This window comes from Carya illinoinensis, chromosome 2 (genome assembly GCF_018687715.1).
Source record: "Carya illinoinensis cultivar Pawnee chromosome 2, C.illinoinensisPawnee_v1, whole genome shotgun sequence".
NCBI classification, from domain to species: domain Eukaryota; kingdom Viridiplantae; phylum Streptophyta; class Magnoliopsida; order Fagales; family Juglandaceae; genus Carya; species Carya illinoinensis.
The window spans coordinates 24,069,565-24,094,154 of NC_056753.1; the positions used below are offsets into that span (position 1 = coordinate 24,069,565).

Sequence of the window (24,590 nt, forward strand, 5' to 3'; positions counted from 1 at the left end):
GGACTGGTGCGTCCCCACCCGCAGGACCCGCCCAGGATTTGCCTGCCTGCATATATATATATATATATATATATAATATTTTATATTTCATTAATATATATCAAAACAGAGACGTTTAGAGTTTAAAAAACTTTCTGAACAGTGTCATTTAGATTGTGTTTGGATATTAGAGTAATCACTACTATTTAATATTTTATTATTATTTTTTATTTTTCACAACTTTTTACTACTATTCATTACTATTCAATATTTTATCATCACTTTTTTAATACATTACTAATATTCACATATCATTTGAAATTATCTCATTATCCAAATGTAAACTTAAACGTCGTTACCGTCTCCATCTCTAACTTTCCACTCTCAGCCCTCATGTAAGAATCTCCCTCATTCTAACTTGTCTCTAGTCTCTTCGAAGTTGAGTTCAACCACTGCAATGGCTACATCATTCTCCATCAGATGGGTGGACAGCCTCTAGGCCAATCCACCCCCAGAGATGGAGTCACCCACCCTTGCGAGATAGGGCCACGATCCAGGAACCAAACTACGCCCCCTGCCCATGTGCGGGGACAGGGTGGCCGGCTGCCCACCTGCAAGGGGCAGGTAGGAGGCCTAATGATTGGGTAAGTTCACCTTCTAATTACCTAAAGAGTAACTCACCGGGGTAAATGGATTGGGGGACACCTCAACTAGTCGAAACCAATTCCAAGGGGGCACTAGTTCCACAACTTGTCTAATTTTTCCTCAGAGTTTAAGGTCCTTACCTCCAAGGAGCAGATTTTCAAGAATTGAAGACAATCTATTGAGCTCAGATTTTGCACCAAAAGGTATTTTTATTACCTGGATGGCTAAATCATGATGGTTGAACAGGATCTGCTGCACAGCCACTCAAATGATAAATGGTTAAATCATGCCACCATAATTTACAGGGATCAGACCTAGTGGAGGCAAAGGGGGCCGTAGACGGACGCCTGTCCTTGCACTGCTAGGGAAAGCAGGTTTATGTTACGAACAGATACAAGTGTTAAAAATGTTCCTTTTGCACCTCTAAATTTAAATATTTTCCATCATAGAATTGAGCTGCGCGCCAGAGTTTGGTGATGGTTGCTGCATTAACTCAGGTTCTTCTAAATCTTGTGATGAAACTTGTATATCCTGCCACAAATAGACCGTGTCACAACTCTTTTCTTGGGACTGAACAACAAAATCAGTAATAATGCTGCACATAAATGCAAGTGAAAGTCACATGGATAATTGGGTTGCCTCTCACACCAGGAGTTAAGATAAGAAAACTATAAAATTTGCTAAGATTGAAAAGCCAATACGAGTACTATATAAGAGAATTTTGACCCACATGTACACAAAAACTTTAGACTCGACAGTACCTCAGGACCCCAATTTATTACAGGAGTTTTATTGGTTTCTCCTATCAGAATTTTTTTTCCTTGATGCAAAAACACTAACTATACTACAGAACTTTAAATGCCCTCTCATCAATCATGGTGAAACTAAGTGGATGTAGGGAACCCAACCAGAAAACTCTATCCATAGACCTAGGTTCAGAATGAATTCTTCAATTACACCGAAGAGTTCTAGCTTAAACAGCAGCTCCCCTTGTCAAAAGAACAGGATGGAAAGTGATGACATGGGTCCAATGACATACTCAGGGCGTGTCCAACTTACCAGTAAGAAAAAAGGTCTTCGCATAATGATAGCTAGCCCCAGAAAAAGGGTGACATTGCTTGCTGTGTCCATCTCAAGCCCACCCCCTCCCTTTCCCTTACAACATAGAGGTAAAAACAGAAACTACCAATGGTCCAAGAAACCATTTAGGTTCAATTGTTTAAACTGTCGCTGAAGATTCTCAATCTAGTTTGTTCTTTTTGTGTGCGTTCATATATATATATATATATATATTATTGAAGGTCCTCAAATTAGTATGCAAATACTGGAGCAGGTGTATCGTTATGATAAGATGGCAAGATAAGGCAGAGATGAGGAATAAAATATATAGGAGTTCTTAATTATTGACCCCCCTTGTCCCAAGTAAAAAGGTTCTGCTTTTGGGCACCTGATTGATATCAAATATCAGAAGGGTAGAGATTTGATGAGAGGGATTTTCAATACCTGTGTGCTTATTAGCTGATGTGGTTGCTGATCTTGGGCTAATGGATAAGCCTGCGGTTGAGACATTCTGTAGTAGGGCTCCTTGAGATCAAGTTTGCATGATGATGCCTGAAGTATTCCTCCCTGTTCAGCACCAGGGCCCCACATTTTAGCTGTTGAAGGTCAACTATAACTTGTTAGAAAACCAAAGAGCAGCAACACAGAAGCAAGAGAGAAAGATAGAAACCAACCAGATAATGTAAGATATATTGTATAACTCTGAGCATTGTGTGCAGTCATATGGAGTCTGCCGGTAATTTCTTGTCCCGCCATGACATAAATCGGCTGAGAGAGAACACAGCGCAATTGATACCAGTGCGTTGTTGGTGCACCAGGTGCAGTAGTAAGCCATCTTGGTACAGTGCTGTAGATCAAAACATTTTTTTAAAGGAAGAAAAGAAGATTAAATAGATGGAAGCCAGGTATTCGCAGGGTAAAGAAAATCTGGAAGATGCAGGCCAATGCAAATCTAAAAGCACATATTATTTATTCCGATCAACAGCTCTTTTTTTTTCTTTTTTTTTTAAGAAGAGCCGGTAGCCACCCACATAGCGCCCCCGTCCCAATTTTATTCCGATCAACAGCTTACCTCCCATCAAACAAGACATCAAACCAGCAAGCTAGCCCATGCACTCTGGTGCCCACAGAGGAGATGAATCTCAATGGAATATCAATTTCATATAACTCCTCTTCCTGTAGGACGAATTAAGAAAAATACCAATCATCGATTGTGAAGAATTGAAAACTTCAATTAAAGAAGAAGATACAACTACATGGACTATAACATGACTCTAGGACAATATAAGATTATCTTTCTAAATGCTTCTAATAAATTCTTTCTATAAATATAGAACTCAATAAGGCTCACCAAATTGCCCTAGTTTGGCTGAAAATAAATCTCAAGACAAAGAAATGAATTCGGACAGATCCTTCTTAGAAGGACTAGTATTTCAAAGAGTATGAAAGAGTATACACTGCATGCTAAATGAGGCATGTATAGCCAGTAAAACACATAAGATCTTCTCAAACAAGTTAACTCATACCTTAATTTTCAGAAAGTCTATCACATGAAATATTGGAGGAGCCACCAGCAATCTGGGATCGAAAGCATCTACCACGGGCTGTGTGATGAGTAAAACAAAATCCATCAAACATGAAAGCATCGCAAAATGCAGGAAATGGTTATTACAACATAATAGAGAAATATTTTTTTTTTTATCGGTAACATAATAGAGAAATATTAACATCACAACAAAGAATGAAACACTTGAAGCACGCATATATCAACACCTTAGCTTTCAAACATGTTAATTATCACTTAGGGGATGTTTGGAAAATTTTTTCATCTCATCTCATTTCATTCTCAAATATCATTCAAACACAAATACTTTCAAACTAATCATTACAACTTTTCCAAACTTTCCAACAAAAAACAAATGAACAATTCAATTTTTTCAAATCTCAAAACAAAAATAATATTAAAAAATTCTATTCTAACAAAATTTTAATTTTATAATATTGTTTATTCAACTTTTTCTTTCTCCTTTCCCAAAATCCAATAAATACTTAAACTATGTCACTATTATTTACAAACCATCTTACTACTATTCACAAAATTCTCATCTCATCTCATTTCCTAAGCATCTCCTTACAAAACACGAGGTCAAACAGCCCTCTACTCTATTTGTATCCTACTGAACTTATCAAGTTCTTTGGAGCTAATAGTGAAACAGAATTTAGAGCCCGAATATTTCATAAGATCTCTCAAAACGACTAAACAAGCCAGAACTTTAAAAAGAGGTTCCAAAGAAGAGATGAGGTGTGAGATTACTGAATTTTAATCTCTAGACAGAGATATCTGAGATAGTCGCCTAGAAAAACCGTGCTATAAATTCCAAAGAGTGAACTACACCTAAACTCAATCAGAATGAATTTCCAGTTTAAAAGACAGATACAGTTAATGGCAACATTTATGGACCTGAGAAAAGTATCCCTGGAATGCAGATCCATGTAAGGGCTTCAAATCAACACCATAATAATTCTGTTGCTGCCAAAATAGGGCCTGCTCCAGAAAAAAAAAAGGGGGGGGACAAAAAAAGGAGTAATACATTGCAGTTCACAAATAAAGAATGATGGTAAGAATAAGAAAAGATGAATATCAATATAAACTGATAATTGATGATAAGAGACAAATGAAAACTTGACCATAATAGCAATATCATGCATACATAAGATGTTGCTACTGAATGTCTCTCAGCAATAAGTCAGGTTCATCACTAATGTCCTCACCAAATGTGGGTAACTTGATGAGGAATTTGCTAAATGTTTTTTATTCTTTGTTGGGGCAAAGTGGGGGTGAGGTAAGTACGTGTTTTGTTTTGTAGGAAAAGAACAGCACGCTAATTTTACATGTTCCACCAAAATGAGTATAATTCAAGGAGCATTGAATAAGTAAGCCTTTGTGGCCTTAGACTAGTGAGCCAAACCCCCCCCCCCCCCCCCCCCCCCCCCCCCCCCCCCCCAAAAAAAAAAAAGAAGACACACACACCATTGTAAGTTATAAGTCATTAGAAAAAGGGAATGCCGCAGTAACACTTGGTGAGTGAGTATTTATATTCCTGGAAAGGTCCAACAGAAAAAGGCAAAATCCCTTTCATATTTTTGAGCTACTTATTCTGAGAATTTAACCATAGCATAATTGAAGTGCACAAGACAGAGTAAAGATAATTATAACGAAACTTCAGTAAAATTACTTCAAATACACACCTTATTTGCAATTTCAATAAACAAATATTCATCACTGAAAGGTGCCATATGCATCCTACAAGAGGAATCAACTAAAAATTATGAGAACCAAGAAGTAACAAATCTTAAAAATTATAGATCTTTGAACTCATGAAACCCTAGGAAGGTTTAAAAAAAAAATGCAATTCTTAGGATCTTAAGTTTACATAAACCATCAACATAATTATGATATAACCTAGGCATAAAAAGGAGTTAATCGCACTCATGAAAAGAGAAAGGACAGGGATGTGAATCAGTTTATGAGAGTTGCACTTAATGGGTACAAAGTTCTAAGAAGATATAGAATGCTGTTATGATTCAATAATAGCTGCCAGTGGATCATTTCATCATTTGCATTATTATAGAGCAATTAAATCACCAAAAACCTAGATAAATACCAAGTAAAGAAAACTCTCTCATGTACAGACTGCATATCCACTATATCATTTCTGAACAAGAAGACATTTTGTAATTTTGAGAACAAAGAAAACTTTGGCAACAATGATAACACTTACAGTACGACTCTCAGATAACAGAGGAAGCAAAGGCATTTAAAGGCTCAGATTTACCTGCCAAGTGTAGGAAACATTTTCCCATTTGGGGTAAGAAATCGATCTCTTGCAATCACATAGGACTCCAACATTCTTTCATTAACCAACAATGTTCCTATAAGAATACAAATAAAAAATAAAAATCCAACAAACTCTAAGCAAGAAAAAAGGAATATTTTCTGCTGATTCTGTTGTAAAGCAAGTTCTATTATAAGCTTACCCATTGGTTCTGAGATCAGAATATCTGCTTTCTCTGGCAATTCAACTTCCTCAACTTTGCCTTTGACTACCTACATTTTACAAAGGCATTGTGCATGAACTCAATTAGATAACTGACCAATGACACTAGCAAAAGTAAGAGGCAACAAAATAAAATCTTACTGTAATTCGGTGACCCAGAGATGGGTTTCCAGCAATAAGTTTTCGTGCATATTCTGCCATCTCGGACGCTTCCACAGCATAAACATGCTTTGCACCAGCCTGTTGGGACGAGAGAGAGAGAGAGAGAGAGAGAGAGAGAGAGAGAGAGAGAGAGAGAGAGAGAGAGAGAGAGAGAGAGAGAGAGAGACCAAAAGAAAAGAAATTAAGCTGCAGACATATGTAACAACACACAAGACACAAGTATGCAGGCAACATTATACATGGTATGATAAACTGCTGGCTGAAAACGGTAGGTACCTGAACAGCAAATAATGATAAAATCCCACTACCAGCACCAACATCAACCACTACACGACCAGTAAAATCTGCTCGGTTCTCAAGAACAGCAGCATAATAGGTTCCTGAGACAATGATTATAACGAATCATTGAAGTATCCACAATGTGAGCTTTCTTTTGGCACATTTCAAGTACTAGTAGATTATCTCAATGCATAACATGAGTAAGGCATAAGAAATTTCTCAACTAGAAATTTGAACGCGAGCATAACACAAGATCAAGATGATATAACCTGTTCTCACATAATCCTGTAACATATTTTGCTGATGTAACAGTTGTCCATAATAATGGAAATACATTTTAGCAGAAGATGGCTCTATTTTATCATCAAACTTGCTTCTAGCATCCAAAACTGTTCCATTTGGTAACTGATTTCCTGAAACATTATAAAAAACACACAACAAACAATCAAAAAATTAGGAGATGGGCATATAAAAAAACCTTCAAAAAGCAAGCAGAACTCTGTCAAAAGAATTGCTAGCATAAGTATAGACATTGAATTTTAATTCATTCTGATATCATTATATGATCGATAAGATGCCTGGTTTGTTCTCACAAACCATCTCAACTCAACTCATGTCATCTCATCTAATCATTACCACTTTCCCAAATCCTCACACAAAATAAAATAAATAATTCAACTTTTTCAAATCCCAAAACAAAAATAATATTAAAAAAATATATTCTAATAATATTTTATTCAATTTTCAACTTTAATATAAACTCATCTTATCTCATCTGTGAAAACAAACGAGGCTATGACCAGTGAGATTTCGGACGATACTTTTAAGAGTAACTCAACCATCAAGGTCATAGCTTAACTTGTATCAAGTATCAGATGCACAACAGTCTGACAATAGAAATTGCTCCTAAAAATTAGCTAATGTGATCATTTGAGTGATTTGATTGTCTTTTCTAAGCTTGATTATCCACTGCTTAATGATGCTTACAACTTGTACACCCTCAATGTTGAACTATTCCCCCGTTTTCATTACGAAATAACCAACTCTAAAGAGAGTGAGATTATGATCGAAGCAAAGCGGTTTGAATTTTTGGTTGAGGAGGGCATATATGCTATGGAATCCCATTCACCACCTCCCAATACATGATGCACGATATTACAATCTTCCCCTTAAATCTATGACATCTTCATTAGGCCAAGTCCATCTTAAGTGGCACGACTCATGTCCCACTATGCTGATTGGGATTGACCCTGATACCATTTGTAACAACATGAGGGAGGCCTAAACAACATCTATGCCCATACTCCAAAAGTGTTAGTCAATGTCGACTAGAGTCCCTTGGAATCATTATAAAGGACTTGTACTTCTCCCTCCAAAGCAATGTGGGTCCCATTCACCACATTTCAATACACAATCACACAATTCAAAGTATTACAGTATGGAAGCCTCTAGGTCAGTTCATTAATGTCTCATGTGGTGCTTATGGATAGAACGAAGTGTTTGGAACTTCAAAGATTGCATAAAGATGGTGGACAAGCTAAATTCATTAGTTTTGAAAATTCTTTATGTATGGATATATGCTTGGCGTAGTTCAGGCCCTCCTAGTTCTTGTTTTCCTCCATTCAAATTAGGTGCTTTCTATCAATGTACTTGAGTTGCGCTCTTTAGCACTTCTAATTTTTGGTTGAACAATCGAGTGAGGGATATGAATATTTGTAATGCCTTATTTTAGTACTATTTTGTTTTAGCTTGTATTTAGGTGTATTCTCTTGTATATTTTCTGTGTACTTGGGCTATGTCTATTTAATTGGAATAAAATCTCTTATTACCTATCCAAGAAAAAATGAAACTTGAATTACTCATCCAAAAAATAAGTTAGTACCTTTACATGGCTAGGAAGGCAATATCATATCAATCAAGTTATAGCATAATATAAGCACTCTGCAAGTAGACTTCAACCAAATTACCGCAAAATAACTAGTTACAAAACCAACTAAGGTTGTGAAATTATTATTTAAACATTTGTTTATATATCCACCTATTTCAAACCAAGACAGGGCGAGTAGAGAGAGCAGATTTCCAAAATACCTTGACTAACTTCGTTTTTCCATTGCTCAAATGCAAAATGGAAGGCCTTGCTCTCCTCCTCGTTTCTGAACTCAACAGTGACTCCGCTTGTATATGATGTCTGCTTCAAAACCAACACTGTTAAAATACACAATCATTTCACCGTGCTTCAACAATCCTAGATTACAAGTTCATCAAACAGGACCACGATCATTGATATGCATATTTTCAAAACAACATACAGCAGAAATGTACTAACATATTACAACACTTTGCATGGTAAATACCAAATAAGTTATGATGCTTACCTTCATGCGGTGATTTCAAATGCATGACATTTTCACTTCATTAAAATAAAATATAGCTGAATACTAACCTGCACTCTCTGTCTCAGTATGTGTGCGTACATATAAATATATTGAACAAACTAGATCACCCATATACTTAAAATTGTCTTCCGTACCTCCTTGCTGGCATCAGAACCTTCAGATATGCAAACTGATCGAACAGGTCCCAGTTTGAAAAGCTGTGGAAAAAAACACGACCAATCATATTGTACTTCTTTGAAGCCGTCAGTTTCAAACGTTTCAAATCTAATGCACAACTTTATCTATTAAAAACATATAAAAAAATGCCTCCATCTGTTCACTGAAACTGTAGAGAGAGAGAGGGGGGGGAGAGAGAAATTTATATCATAGAAAACATGGTAAAACCACATCGTCTAATCAACGAGTTTTGCTACGTATAAGCGAATCAGTGTACCAATCTGTATACCAATACTAATGCCTTTGTATTCAAAATTTAAATTGACATTATTTTTAATAAAATCTATTTTTTGACCAATCACATTAGATAAGTGCATGTATTAGTAGGTACAATTGCTTACAACTAGATTTTTCCTCCTAATCTAATGGTTGAACTTATTAGGTTCGGAGAACTTTGTTCCTTCGCTCAGTCTCCACGAAAAACATTAATGACTTATTTATAACTTTTTTTTTTTTACAAGTAAAAAGAAGTTACAATGACTTAATTATGACTTATCTATAACTAAACAATAATAATGCTTATTTAATCTACTTTATTTCCCATTCCTTTCTTTTCCCCCACCCCACTTTCTCAACAAACACCAGAAATGAAACCAAAATATCACTTCAAAAAGCAAAAACTCACCTGAGATATCTTAAGATTAACATTCTTGGTAGCAGTCGATTTAGGTTCCTTGTGAATTCGAAGCTCGGCGACTCCGGAATCGGAACAGAACCGAGCAACTGCCGGCTCAGACGGAGATGCTGAAGAAGACGAAGAAAGCTCAGAGACGGAGACCAACGCGAACTCTTGCTGTTGCTGCTTTTGCCCTATCGGACCCGCCATTATCGTTCCCACCAAGCTCAGGTCCAAAAACTTTCAAATTCAGAATAAGAAAATTGATTAAAACATATATTAACGTATATACGTATATGCTGCGAGGGAATTAGGGTTTCTGTAAGGAGCAGAAGAAGCCTCCGAAAATGCTTTGACAGCCGCCAAAGAGACTGGAGAGAAGCAATTATTCATTCGACAGCTTTCGGATTTTATAGTATGTGCGGGTCTTCACTGTTCAGAAGGTTCAGTTTTATAGAGCAGCGCTAGTGTGAACTGTGAAGAGTATGCTCTGAGGGAGACACGACACATGCGCTTATGCTCACGAGCGCTACCCGTTGTGTGCATTTAAGTTGACGTGATTTTAAATAATTTATTAATAATAAAAAATTAATAATAAAAAATTTACAATTAATAATAAATAAAAAAATTTAGTTGCAGGTACAATTACACACTAATATATATATTAATCTAATATAATTAGTCAAAAAATATATTTTATTGAAAATAATGCTAATTTGAATTTTAAATATAAATAAATCAATATTGATACGCAAATTAGTACACGATTTTACTTGTACATAACAAAGTCTAATGAAATTACTTGCCAAATACATGTTAAGGTCTCGTTTGTTTTTACAAAATATCTCATCTCGTTTTCTTTAATAATTATAATTTTTTCAAACTCTCACACATAATACAATAAATAATTCAATTTTTTCAAATCTTAAAATAAAAAAAAATTAAAAATTATATTCCAATAATTTTTTATTCAACTCTCAATTTTTGTATTATCTCATTTCATTTGTATAGCCAAACAAGACCTAAGTGTATCACTCTCACACATTAGTTTTGATATAATTGATGGCATGCTGGATTTTAAAATACGAACTGTTATGGACGTATTTCATACCCCTGGTCACTTGCTAGTTACAAGAAGAATGAATGAAGAGGCTCTAAGATATAGGGACACATTTGATACCTAAATTAGGAGAATTGTATGGTATCAGTCGATAGAAAAGTAAAACTTTGCATATCTCTTGGGAGTACTGATCGATAGATATATATATATATAAAATGGCAACGTGCCTTTTGGTCTTGTAACGGCATTATCCTTAATCTGAAATTAGCTCATGGCTCATTATTTGAATTTTCCTTATATTACTTGTTGCTTATCTAATCTACAAAGGGTTATCGATATCTCTCGATTGTTGGGAGTTTGTTAGACTCTCCTCTCGCCTGTCGTTGAGCCTTGGTTATGGTTTATAGCTGTGTTTACTAGGGTCCTCATTATCTAGGATTGGCCCTTGGATTGCGTAACGGGTCCATTGGGTCTAAAAGGGAAAAACTTGTCTCCTCCACGAATAGATCTTGAGCGAAGTATCTAGTACATGGAACAAAAGGGCTGTGGATCGCTTGCACCTTGTTGAGCTTGCATCAAAGATTCAAAAGGGTGCATGCTATATTAAATCCAAATAAGTTAGTTTTAATTTAGAGAAATGATATTTGCAGTTATAAATAGGATTGTTCATCCGAACCTGCCGACCTAAAGATGTGATGTTCCGACCCGATCCGAAAATGGTTGGTTCCGAAAGGAGTATTTTTGAACCGTCTGAATTAGCCAAGCAACCGAAACCGAAAATACATTCCGAAAGAATCGAATTTTACAAACCAAATTGGGGGGTGGGGGGATGAGGGGCTAGAAAGAAGAAATATTTTATTTTTCGTTGTTTTCTTAGCAAACAAACAAAATCTCAAACCAAACATAATTATTTGATAAAAACCCAGGCAAAATAAATCTCCTTGAATCCTTTCTCTCTTCCTCCGTCAATTAGCAAGCACAAGCTTCCTTGCATCCCAATTAATCTCCTTGAATCATTTTTCTCTTCCTCCATCAATTAGCAAGCACAAACCTCCTTGCATCCCAGTTAATCTCCTTGAATCCCTTCGTCTCTTCTTCCGTCAAATTACGAGCTAAAATATTCACCAAAAGCAAATTAAAAAGCATAAAAAGCGCAACCAAAGAGCCATTATTTCATTTCCATATTTAAGAAAATCAGAATTGAAAAAGACCAAAAACCAAAACCATAAATGTACCCAAGATTTTCATTCAAGCATAAACAAAGAGCAAATAGTAAGAAATACTCAAAAAAGCCAGAGGAAACTGGAGTTAGGATTTAATGGAAATACTTGCTGCACTCTTGCACACATATGTTCATATAGCAAAGATCTCTGAGCGTCCATGGCTAAAGGAAGTGTTTTAATGCAAGAGTAATGGAGTTGGAAATCAGAGAAGGTTTTAGGGATTTCTTGAGAAATTAAGAACTCTCCTCCTTTGTGTGGTGTTTGGGGATCGGTGTGCGAGAGAGAGAGAGAGAGAGAGAGAGAGGTGTCAACGAGAGGGAGAGACTGGTGGATTTAGATGTGGGTAAAATTAAACTTCGGTTAATGGGTAATTACTCAATTACAACCGATTAAAATTGGAAATCGAGTGAAAATTCCGAAACCGAAAATTATTAAAACATGTCGGTTATTTTCTGTTCGGTTCGGTCCAGACAAATCAGGTCGAGTTGGCAAACAGTTTATCTGTACAGCCCTAGTTATAAGTGTATAAGTATTTTAAAAAAAAAAAATGAATAATTATGAAATTTACATTAAAAAATTAATTTTTTAAAGTAAACTTTAATCTTTTTTAGAATAAGTATACGCTTGTATAACTCATACTGTATTCAACAAAACTCGTCGATTTAATAGCTCTTTCGCATAATCCGAATCACTAGTTTTAATTTAGGAGGATGATGTCTTGAAACTCTTGACATTGCTATTCTTATTTGTCAAGGCAACCCTAGCTGATTGTTGCTTCAGTCAATATACAAATAATCTTCCCCCTTTTGACTCAACCATCGGTTTGATGTAATTTTTTCTGTTAAAAATTCATGTAAGCTTTGATAAATGCCCAGATTCATGTAACTTAGAATATCTATTGCCCAGCAGTGAGATGTCCAAAAGATTTTCAAGTATTTTTAATTTATTTGTTAAGAAAAAATTAAATATTTACAAATTGGTGTATAAAACACATAAAATAAAATATTTATATGACATAATTTAATTTTAAAAATAAAATTTAAAATTTTAATCTTATAAATAAAATATTATCATTTAAGTTATATAAATGGTATACTTTACGTAACAACTTGAGAATATAATAGAGGCTTGTTTGAAAATAGATCTCATCTCATCTCATTTTCAAACATAATTTAAATACAAAATTTTCAAACTAATCATTACAATTTTTTCAAATTAATTGTTATAATTTTTCCAAAATTTCAAGTAAAAAATAAAAAACAATTCACCTTTTTCAAATTTTCAAATAAAAATAATATTATAAAACTATATTCTAATAATATTTTAACTTTATAATATTTTTTATTCAATTTTTTCTCAATCCTTTCCCAAAACTCAAAAAATACTCAACTCAAGCTATCTTACTACAATCCACAAATTACTTACTATAATTCACAAAATTCTCATATCATCTCACTCTCCAAACAAGCCCTGACTAGTTTGTTAATCACTTAATGTCACCTAAAAAATGAGTTTCAAAGTCACTACCATAGTTCCTTCCACTAAACAAAGGAAACCCTCGTATTAACATTGAGCACAGACCATTCTCCAATTTCGTTCTCATCAATTTCCAGTTACCCAACTCAAGACAAGATCCCCCCAGTCAAACTGCATGCACTATTCCTTCACTTAACAATAATTCATTCCCATTGTTCCCTACACAGCATCCCTTTCCTCGACACAGTTTGCTCCTTCATGGCCAAATCATTCCACTCTCACTGCTCTATTCACCTGCATATTCATTCCTAAGTTTCACAAGAATTGTAGTTGCAAGAGACACTGTAAATTCACATACACCCGGGTGCGCAGATACAGCCGTCTTCCATGTCCAACCTCAACTTTGAATGGATCCCCAGCGTCTTTAACCATCTTTCTGTCATTTCTCAAACTTCATGCTTCTTTTTGAGTCTTCAATATGCCATTTCTCAAATTCCAGTCATTTTCTGAACAATCTTAATCAGCATCTTTCCCTCCTTGAAAAGCATTTGGGCATTTTATGATAAAATACCAACTACCTCATGTTAATTGGCATGCTTAATGAAAAAATGCCGTTTCTGTGTGTATGAAAAATTTCTCTTTATAAAATCAACAGTAATGAGGTAACAAAGGAGGTAAAGAAACGACTGATCAAACCATACTCGTCAATCACATGGCAGTTGCTTTGTCCATTTGATTTTTATGGTTACTGAAAATATTTAGCTACATGCAAAATAAACAAAAATGCATAAAGAGAAAGATGCCAGGAGAACAAGAGGCAACCAAGATTAATCTGCTTGGTGCTATAATCATTCATCGGGGAGGTGAAAGTGTTCTCCTTAAGAAGAAGCTATAAACTTGGGTTCCCCTCTTTCGATATACTTCAAATGGAGAAACGGAAAGCTAATTATGATCCAATGTTGACCTTACTGCCTAAGCCTAACCGTCCGGTCATCAACATAATTCCAGAAATTTGCATGTATTATACAACACAATTGGAAACCCAAAATTCATACGTTCGCGAAGAAGCTATTAGTCATAGATTCCATCCAGTGGTGTGTGCAACATTGATGAGAATTTTTAAGCCACGACTATACCAATTGATATGTTCATGTTGCAATGTATGCTAAATAAACTTGAATTTGCTGCTAAATGCAGTTAGCATCTTTGTGTTTTGACATACAATGACTAGATGACTATCATTTTCCATTAGATAAAATGTAAGGATGATGAATTCCGAAATAATATGACATATTTGGAAACAGCCCTCTTACTATCTAGAAATTATTCCCAAAAGCAACACCTGAATTAGAGACAATGGAAAAGCTAATGACTGCCGCAATCAGAAAATCACAACATTTGCCGTGTAAAGCAAGGGATGGGTCAAGGGTATGTTAGCTCACAAGTCGCACATCGTCCAACCATCTGCCTTTATTTTATAATGACAACTCTAGTGTCCTAGTGGGTCATCTTAGTGTAACACCCTATATGATAAGGATAAGAGTAGGTAGTGTATGGATCCCATATTGCTTGGGAATAAAAAGTTCTTACTCTTTATAAGGTTCCAATGAGGTTCCAATTGTATAATTGACTAGTCCTTTTGGAGTATAGGACATGTGGTTTGGGTCTTCCATTGGGGCGTTACAAATGGCATCAGAGCTTATCCTAACCATAAATGTGGGACTTAAACCATGCCACCTACAACGGACAGGCCTGACGAGGGCCTCATGAATTTAAGATGAGGAGATTTTGATACCCGATATGATAAGAATAAGAGTATGTGGTGAATGAGATCCCACATTGCTTAGGAAGGAGTTCTTACTCTTTATAAGGTTCTAATGGGGCTCCAATTATATCATTAACTAGTCCTTTTGAGTATAAATCATGTGGTTTCGGCCTTCTTCCATTGGGGCATTACACTTAGTGTCATCAATAAAAAAAAAAAATTTAACATATATCATATATGGCACTTTTTTTAGAAGTAAATATATCATATATGGCACTTTTCAATTTATTTTCTCCCTTTATAACAAACACGAAGAGACTTTCACGATGTGTCAAATACATAGTACGCCAGAACTTTTCCATACCTCAACTCTTTTGGCTATCAAACTGTCCAAGCCAGAACTCAGAAGCACTAGTACAATGTACCAGCAGCTACCACTAAGGAATTTGTGGGGTACGTTGGATACCACCTAGCTGAGAGCTAAAGAGTAAAGACAGTTGCATACTCCAACAAATTAATATACAAGTAAGAACGGCTATAATTTCTTCCAAAAATCAATACAATTTCTAGTTCTCGATCACTAACTCACAAAAGATTAAAAGAAAGCAAAAAAGATGACATTACTTGGAAAAAGATACAACATTGACTCGTATCAGTAACTTGACAAAATGCGGAACAGAGGAAGGGTAATGTGGCAGTGAAGATCAAATTGAAGAAGACGTTGATACCTTGACAGCCTTGAAAGCAGGGTGAAGTAACCCGAGCTCGTCCTTCGCTTCAAGCGGATTGCTGGTCTCGTTCCTCATTCTCTTCACTCTCCTACTAGCAAGGGACTTGTGCGTGAACCCATAAATCTGCAGAATCTGATTGTCCCCGAAGTTGTACGCCCGGTCCATCTGCCTCAAGCACCTCTCCACCGGATAGTCGCCAAACTTCCCACAGGGCTTGCAACCCACGAAATGGGTGACCAGCGGCCACCGGTGGTCACCGAGCCCCGGATGGTAGTTCTCTATCATCTCCTCGTACCTATCGACCAGAATCCCCCAATAACCGTGGAGATAATACGCGTTTTCTAGATACACTTTATCTCCCCATTTATACCTCTCCTTCATCAACAAATACACCATTGCGGACTGATCGTCGGCCTCGAAGACCGGCCTACCTTTGAGCTCCCTGGTCAGTATCTTCCCTGCGTCGTCTCGGATTTTTCCCTTGGGTCCCATCGGAGCCCACGCATCAAGAATGTCCAACGACCACTGGCAATTCCTTAACAGAAAGCTACCAGTGTTCAGACCGATCCAGTTCTTGTCATCGTATACCATCTCGTTCCAACCGTGCATAACGAAGTTGTGGTCTTTGTAGCGATCCCAGGGGACCTCGAACGCCATGTCGGTGAACATTGCGTCACTGTCCATCCACCAGAGGAACTCGATTTCGGGGTGCGACAGCAGGAGTTTCCGAATCAGCGGAAGTTTCGCCCAGAAACCGGCCATCTCGGCGTCGAGAAGGGCCATGTTGTAGAAAACCTCTATCCCGTGCAACCTGCAGTAATCAATTTTGTTCTTAATGGACTTCAATAGGTAATGGTCACCGACTGGGTTTTCGCAAGGTTTCGGAGAGGACCCGGTGACCAGGAGCACCCTAGGCTTATTGGGTCCGGTGAAGTTCGAGAAATCCGGGTTGTTTCTCAGCCACTCGGCTCTCTGTTGGTCCCAGTCCGAGATCTTCGGGCCGAGACTGTATGGCTTGTTCGGGTCGGGCTTTTGATCGTCGGGTTCGTCGTCGACGAGGATTTTCGAAATATCAAAGGTGGCATAGTTGTTGGACTGGTCGGACTCGGAGTCTGGCTGGACCTCCTCGAGGACTCGGTGGGGCTCGACGCGCCGGCCGCGCAAGTAGAGGTGGTCGCGGATCTCCTCGAAGTCCTGCCCGGGTGTGCCAAACTTACCGGCACCGATGGTGCCACGTAGGACAACGACTGTGAGGAAGAGGCAGAGGAATGTGACGGTGCTGTGTCGAATCGCGCGCTGGATCTGGCGGACTCGGCGGGCCCCCAGGCACCGCACCAGCATTTTCCTTCTATTAAGAATGGCCGAATTGAACTGGCTGGCGACGCGACCGATTCAGACGAAAGGTCCAATTCAAAAGGAGCCCTTGATAGATGGGCAGAAATCGTAAATAGGGAGAAAATTCGGTGGAACTGAACAAGCAAGAAAGGCACAGAAGAGACGTAGAGAAAAACCGAGTGAGTTCCGACACCTTTTGTCTCTACTGTTCTGTTTTTCTTTTTCTTTTTTTTTTTGGACAACACCCTTTATTTTCTCCCTACTACGTTGTCCAGCGTACGTTATTTGATAGGTCCCACCAGCTGGAAAACCGTGGGAGGCAGGTCTGTTTTTTTGGTTTTTAATCAGTCAATGCCGCAGTATCATTTTATTAAATATTTTTTTAATCTTAAGTTTTTTTTTTTTTTTTTTTTTTTTTTTTTATCTAAATTTCATAAATTCATATATCATTTTATACAAAATTTAATTGCTCTTCTTGTAATTTTTTTATTATCTCGACATGATTGAAAATAATAAAAATAAATGTTAAAATAATATTAAATTATTTTTTTACAATAAGTTAAATAATTAAATAATTAAATTCTGTTATCATTTATCCTAAGAGAGAGGAGATGAATGGGATGTAATTGTCTTGAAAGGTACAGCTAATATTGAACGAAAACATAATAATGACTTCCACTAAGATGTAAGATTAGATAGGTAGGCATTGGGATCCAGACCATATGTTGGATGCCATGTGTATTATTAATGAACATAAACGCTACATTTATTCCAATCACATGGTTTGCATGGTGTTGTCAAACGGTGCGTAGCATCTGATTTTGACAGAAAAATAATATTTACAACGGACTCCGTGTTGAATGTGTCGGATTCAAAGTCAAAAAATAAGCAATCTATTGTTGTTTGCTATCCAAGTTGACACATTTAATTTATTTAATTATTCGTAATAAAATGAATTGACCGAACATTAGACGACTCGGGTCTTCAACAAAATTTAAGAATTTTACATCAAATATGGATTCCGCTTCGTCTTCCTTCGTAATGTTCATGTATTAGTTTGCATCTTAATAATTAAATTTAGACCAAAAATGTTTTAACGTTGTTTTTAATAACTCGAGAATTGTGTGAAAAGTTTATAATAGTGAAATTAATTCAAAAAATAAAAAATAAAGAAATGTTGTAATTTTAAAATAAAAAAATAGTTTAATTATAAAAAAATTTAAAAATTAATATCATTTTATACATCACATTAAATTAAAAATTTATTTTTATTATAGACAAACGTAACATATCACATAAAACTAAACTATATCAATTTATAAATTTAGTTAGACGAAAGTACTAAACTATGACCTATTCACCAAAGCCTCCAAAGTCCTTACTCACCTAGGAGAAGACTGTAACATCTCGCTCTCGAAGGTCTAGGGATTTAACTCATGTTACCTAATAATCATTTCAACAATGCTAATATAATTTTCCAAACCCGAATATACATTTCCTAATGCTCCAAATAAAACATAAATTACTCTTAACTTATTTTAACTACACATACTCGTCTATCAAATCATCGATACAATAATCCAAATAACATAGATCAACTATTCCATGTAACTCAAACAACATAAATAAAATGAATTAGAATTTACATAAGTCTACATAAGCCATCAAGACATATTGAAATCCAACTACTAAATAAAATAAATCCCCCAATAACAATAGTACCTTGAGGTACTCAACCCCTATCCTCAACTAATTTTGTCCTCACAATCTATTACTAATCCTTAGCTAAATCATCAAACTCATTTGAAATATTGTGAAGATAAATAGTTGAATTATCAACAACTGAGTAAGCAGATTACATATACTAGTATGTAAGCATGAGCATTTACAAAGTTTAGAATGCATAACAAAATATTTACTTGCAAAATGTACAATCAAAACATATTATCAAAGTATCAGAGCAAAACTTTCAAAACATTCTTATTCAAAAATCCTTTGGCACATCATAATCTAAGACATCATCTTCATATCCAAGCATCACATTGGGATAGAGATCTTGCTTAATCCCGTGGTAAGGTTAATATTATACCCACGGCGGGACCATATACCACTATTATACCCATAGTAGATCATAAACAAAATAAAAAACCAGATCCTAATCAGATACTGAATCAAAATATCAAACCAAAGGCTTTCAGATGCCATATCATATCAAATAGAGTACAAAACAGATTCAGATTATTCTCGCATTTTCATAAATAGAATAAGAGCATATTCATAAATTATGCACAAATTTTTAGATTTTCATAATCGCTCTTTTTTCATAATTCATAAACAGAATGCTAACAAAAATTTACTTAAGTTTACACCAGTCATGACAAAAATACCTTCTCTTTATACAGATTTCACATTAGTAAGCAGAATACGTATTTGCGGTTGTTTTCAAGTTTATTTTCAAAACAAACATGCATATTTTCAAAATCAATCTAAGTCTTTTTCTTTTATGCAAAGTTTAGCATAGGAACCCCGCTTACCTACTATTGCCATGTATAAGTTATGACTTGGATCCGACCTCTAACAGTATCACCACCTAATCAATAAACATTTACTGACCAATTCATAACCCAAACAAGCATACCGGTGGCTTATTTAATAAAACTCCAAACCAACAAAGACTTCAGTTTTGAGCATCCACACAACTCGCAATAGGTTAAATACAACCAGCTCAACATGATCAACCCAATAACAGTCATAGAGTAAATCTGGCCAACCACATATCTCAACCCAAACAATTATGCAAATCACATATCAGTTCAAACAATCCACCACTTAACTTCAATAGTATCTTATAAACTCACAATAGCCAACGTCAACTCAACACTTAATACTCAAACTGGTAACTACCAACAAAATAAATAAGTAACTAGATAGCCACATAACTTCACCCAGATAGCCACATAAAACCCAATAATTCACCTAAAACTCCAATACAGCTGGCCTATAATTCATAATAGCCATATAACTATCATTCATTAAAATTCCAGCAACCATAATTTTCTTATATTACACACGTAAAAATGTCAACAATGAGCCTAAAATTTTGAATATCTTACCTACGTTTGTGTGTGTGGCTCGTGGAAATAAAGAGAGGAAAAATGTTATCTACGTCGTTGGAGACGTCCTATGGTATAAGGTTGTGATGTTAAATTTCTCTCAAACACTGTGTAATGTATATAATGGCTAATATTGAAACAAGGCATTACCTACGTTGGTGAGGGAATTTCAACAGTTCCAAATAGCCAAGATACACAGTGACAGAAGGGAGCGATCACTGTTGGACAATTTTCTATGTGTGGTAAGTAACAGATCAGCAGTGTATCCTTCAATCTTACAAATCTAACATCGAGGAGTGTAAGAGCACCGTTTTCCATGTCCATTACCGTGGCCGCCTCTAGAACGGTGCTACTTGAAGTTACTGCCTCCCCGATTGAGGGAAGGACCCTTGGTGGTGGTGAAGGTAGTAGGGGAAGCATAAGATGACTCAAGCGACTTTTGGAAGATTTCAAAACTTTTCAGTTTTGGGAACCAAATCTTTGAAAGCCAGCAATAGGGTGAGAGGCATCTGTGTAGTAGAGAAATTAGCAAATTCAATGCCCAACCCTCTGAGGTACTAGTAAACCTTTTTCGTGTCATCAACCGAGCGGTCCATTGTAGTGAGTTAATCACATAAAGTGACACTTTGAGTGCCATGTTTGATGAGCTGCAAATAATAATCCTTGATGTGAAATTCACGAGTCTTGTAAATATGGCTGAAGGAATTTTCCAAGGCAAGCTAGACATTGTGAGAGGTGGTAAATTGATGAATTCGGCCATGGCTTCTTCAATCAAGGAAGAAAGAGAAGGTTGAGAAGGCATTGATCTTGGAGCATCCATTCCACATACTTAGGATTTGGTTGGGAGGAGGAACCAGAGTCTATAGTGGAGGGAGGCATGGTGATGGAACCATCAACATAGATAAGAAGGTTTTGACATTGAAGAAGAGGAATCAGCCGATTCCGCCAAATAAGATAATTGGTGGAAGAGAGATTGATGGTGACCATGTGAATCATGGTGTTGAAAGAGAAGGAAGAATCGGCCATGAATGGATCGGGGATGTTAATCCAAAAAACAGGTTGATACCATAACAAGGTTTGTGAAACCACCACACATCTTTGGGGTGGAGAGTTTTCCATTTATAATATGTGTACAAGTAGAGTACAGTTGGATTCAAAAATCATATCTACATAAAAAAGGAAAGACAATCACAAGAGATAAAACTATAATCAAGGAGGAAAAGATTAAGAAAGATTCCGTAAATCAATAACTAATTTACTAGAATCCTCTAAAGTAAGTAATAAGGGTGCACGGCGAGTTAATAATAACAAAGACTACCTAAAGCTCATAGAGACTCACCACTGTAGGACACAAACAGCAGCAACAAAGACCCTCAAAATATAGTGGTGTTGCACGACTTGCAGTGGGGAGAGAACTGAAAATTAATACAAAAATGAATGTATAACTCTCGAGTGAAGGGGTGGACCTAGTGGAGAAAGAGAGTGAAGTGGGCTCACTTATGTTTAATAGGGAGTCTGACGATGATGTTAACCTCTATGATGGCACGGTAAGAAATCTGTAAGAAAAACTTGTAAGTTTCTTGGGTCTCTGTGTGTGAGTGAAAATCAGAGAGTGAGTGAGAGTTTGCGTGTGTGCGTGAGTGAAAATCAGAGAGTGAGTGAGAGTCTACGTGTGTGCGTGAGTGAAATCAGAGAGTGAGTGATAGTCTAAGTGTGTGAGTGAATTAGAACATAGAGAGAGAGAGAGAGAGAGAGAGAGAGAGAGAGAGAGAGAGAGAGAGAGAGAGAGAGAGAGAAGGGGGAAAGAGATGCAAATTGGCAGAGGAACATGAGATGGATGGGACTTACCGGCTTTGTTCAGGCGGTGAAAAAGGTCAATGGGGGAGGTCCAAGCTCTAGCAGTAACGGTGTCGCATGGTTAAGAGAAAAGATTGAGAGTGCATCTATTGAGAGAGCACTAAGATGTGAGAAAAGAAGAAGAAAAATAAAAGATATGCAGAGGTGTGGGTTTGTATTGGGGTGGAACAGTGCATGGGAGAGGAATATGGGAGTGGGGGGAAAGCAGGAGTCGAGGGAGAAGAGAACTGAAAAGGAAGAGGGCGCATACCAAATGACACGCTTCAAGGGTCTCCAAGGTTAGGATCTCGTGGGCTTGGGCTTAGGCCCTGGGCATTACATCCTTCCCCTTATAAAAAATTCTGTCTTTGGAATTTGCTACAAGCTATCAAAACTCACGTCAAACAGATGTGGATACTTTACTTGCATCTCTTCCTTAAATTTCCAAGAAGCTTCATTAGTAGCATGATTATTCCACATCACCTTAACCAAAGGAATAGTCCGAGTCCGTAGCACTTATCTTTCATTTCTACAATCCGCACCGGTTCTTCCATATAGGTAAGATTTTCCTGAATTTGAAGTGGCTCGTATTCAATAACGTGGGTGGCATTGGGGATGTACTCTCTCAACATAGACACATGAAACACATTGTGCACTCTCGAGAGTGTAGGTGGTAAAGCCACTGGTCTAGTCTGATCAAGAATCTCAAATGGCCCAATATATCTAGGCCTCAAGTTGCCTTCTTCCCAAATCTCAAAACCCCTTTCATTGGTGCTGTCCTTAGTAATACCTTGTCTCCGACTTCAAACTCTAACAGACGAAGCCGATTATCTGCATAACTCTTTTGTCGACTCTGAGTTGCTTTCATTCTAGCCCGAATGGTCTCTATTTTCTTTGTTGGTTTTTGTATGATTTTTTGCTCTAATTTGTCTTTCACCTACCTCGTTCCAATACAAAAGAGATCTACACTTCTTACCATATAGAGCTTCATGAGGTGCCATCTCAATACTAGCCTAGTAACTATTATTATAAGCAAACTTGACCAAAGGTTAGTGTATCATCTAGATCCCTCTGAAATAAAACACACATGCCCTCAACATGTCTTCCAAAATTTGAATAGTCATTTCAGTTTGTCCATCCGTTTGAGGGTGAAAAATAGTACCAAAATCCAAATGGGTGCCCATAACCTCCTATAGACTCCTCCAAAACCTCAAAGTGAAACTAGGATTTCTATCTGATACATCGATACTGGCACCCCATGTAACCTTACTATTTCTTGTACATATAACTCTGCAAATTTGTCCATCTTATAAGAAACCTTAATCGGCACAAAGTGAGTAGTCTTCATCAAACGGTCCACTATCACCCATATTGCATCCTGCCTAGTCAATGTCCATGGTAGGCTTGTAAAGAAATCCATAGAAATATGCTCCCACTTCCATTTTGGAATCTGAAGTGATTGCAATAACCTTGCTGGTCTTTGATGTTCCACCTTCACCTGTTGGCAAGTTAGACAATATTCTACAAATTTAGCAATTTCTCTTTTCATACCTTCCACCAAAAAGACTCTCTTAAGTCTGAATCTATTTTTGTACTCCTTGGGTGCACGGTGTAAAGAGAGCGATGTGCTTCCTCAAGCATTATCCTTTTTATTTCATCATTATTTGGCACACACAATCTACTTCCGAACCTTAATATTCTATCTTCAGAAATACTGAACTCAGATTTATTCCCTTTTTCTACTTCTTCCACCAGTCTCGCTAACCCCGAATCTTTTTTCTGGGTAGCCTTAGTTCTTTCTATCAAAGTTGGTTAGACCATCAAACTGGCAACGAAAGCCTACTAGTCACTAGTAACAACCTCAATATCTATTCTTTCTAAATCCATTAATAATTGGTGTTGAGTAGTAAGAGTTGCTATTGATGGTCCCATTGACTTCCTACTTAGTGCATCTGCTACAACATTAGCCTTGCCTGAGTGGTAGTTAATAGTGCAATCATAATTCTTGATTAGCTCAAGCCATCTCCTTTGCTTCATATTTAATTCCTTTCGAGTGAAGAAATACCTCAAACTCTTGTTATATGTATAGATTTCATACTTTTCTCCATATCTTAAGTGCAAAGATAATAGGAACTAACTCCAGATCATGTGTGAGGTAATTTTTCTCATAAGCCTTCAATTGTTGTGAAGTGTATGCGATCACCTTCCCGTGTTGCATCAATACACACCCCAAACCCAACCTTGAAGCGTCACTATAAACCACAAATCCTCCTCTATCATTGGGAACTGTAAGAACTGGAGCTGTCACCAATCTCTTCTTCAATTCCTGGAAGCTTTCCTCACACTTTGTAGACCAGTCAAACTTATTATTCTTCTTGGTAAAGGCGGTAAGAGGAACTTCTATTTTTGAGAAATTGTCAATAAACTAATTGTAGTATCCAAACAATCCCAATAAACTCCTAACTTCATGCACATTGGTTGGTCGCGACCAGTTAACCACTGCTTCAACTTTTCCAGGTCTACTGAGATACCATCCTTTGAGACTACATGTCCCAAAAATTAAATAGATTCAATCCAAAATTCACACTTCTTCAACTTAGCAAATAACTTCTTATTCCTAAGTGTCCCAAGTACCTGTCTC

At 36.7% G+C, this 24,590-nt stretch overlaps 2 protein-coding genes and 1 long non-coding RNA gene across 3 annotated transcripts; all 3 read right to left on the reverse strand.

Moving 5' to 3' along the window:
- Positions 1-813: 813 nt before the first annotated feature.
- Positions 814-9,905, reverse strand: LOC122300427 (probable histone-arginine methyltransferase 1.3). The gene is made up of 15 exons (XM_043111080.1): positions 9,420-9,905; positions 8,713-8,775; positions 8,271-8,370; positions 6,452-6,595; positions 6,180-6,283; positions 5,883-5,981; positions 5,722-5,791; positions 5,520-5,616; positions 4,933-4,987; positions 4,145-4,228; positions 3,210-3,287; positions 2,756-2,859; positions 2,358-2,530; positions 2,128-2,279; positions 814-1,155 (listed from the first exon to the last, which is right to left on the reverse strand). Exons 1-15 carry the CDS (start codon positions 9,618-9,620, stop codon positions 1,054-1,056), a joined length of 1,626 nt encoding a protein of 541 aa, XP_042967014.1. The 5' UTR covers positions 9,621-9,905; the 3' UTR covers positions 814-1,053.
- Positions 9,906-11,206: 1,301 nt separating this feature from the next.
- LOC122300429 lies at positions 11,207-12,186 on the reverse strand. Its single transcript, XR_006240024.1, has 2 exons — positions 11,799-12,186; positions 11,207-11,582 (listed from the first exon to the last, which is right to left on the reverse strand). It is a non-coding gene; the product is annotated as an uncharacterized LOC122300429 (long non-coding RNA).
- A 3,268-nt stretch (positions 12,187-15,454) lies between these two features.
- On the reverse strand, positions 15,455-17,222 carry LOC122300428 (xyloglucan 6-xylosyltransferase 2-like). The gene has a single exon (XM_043111081.1). It carries the CDS (start codon positions 17,004-17,006, stop codon positions 15,639-15,641), a length of 1,368 nt encoding a protein of 455 aa, XP_042967015.1. The 5' UTR covers positions 17,007-17,222; the 3' UTR covers positions 15,455-15,638.
- Positions 17,223-24,590: the final 7,368 nt, after the last annotated feature.

What these genes read in the sequence shown, in the direction of transcription:
- LOC122300427 (XM_043111080.1), bottom strand. Translation starts at nt 9,620, where the DNA reads ATGGCGGGTCCGATAGGGCAAAAGCAGCAACAGCAAGAGTTCGCGTTG. An exon ending in TTAATCTTAAGATATCTCAG is followed by an intron (nt 8,776 to 9,419) that starts GTGAGTTTTTGC and finishes TTTTTTCCACAG; the next exon opens with CTTTTCAAACTGGGACCTGT. An exon ending in AATATATCTTACATTATCTG is followed by an intron (nt 2,280 to 2,357) that starts GTTGGTTTCTAT and finishes GACCTTCAACAG; the next exon opens with CTAAAATGTGGGGCCCTGGT.
- LOC122300428 (XM_043111081.1), bottom strand. Translation starts at nt 17,006, where the DNA reads ATGCTGGTGCGGTGCCTGGGGGCCCGCCGAGTCCGCCAGATCCAGCGC.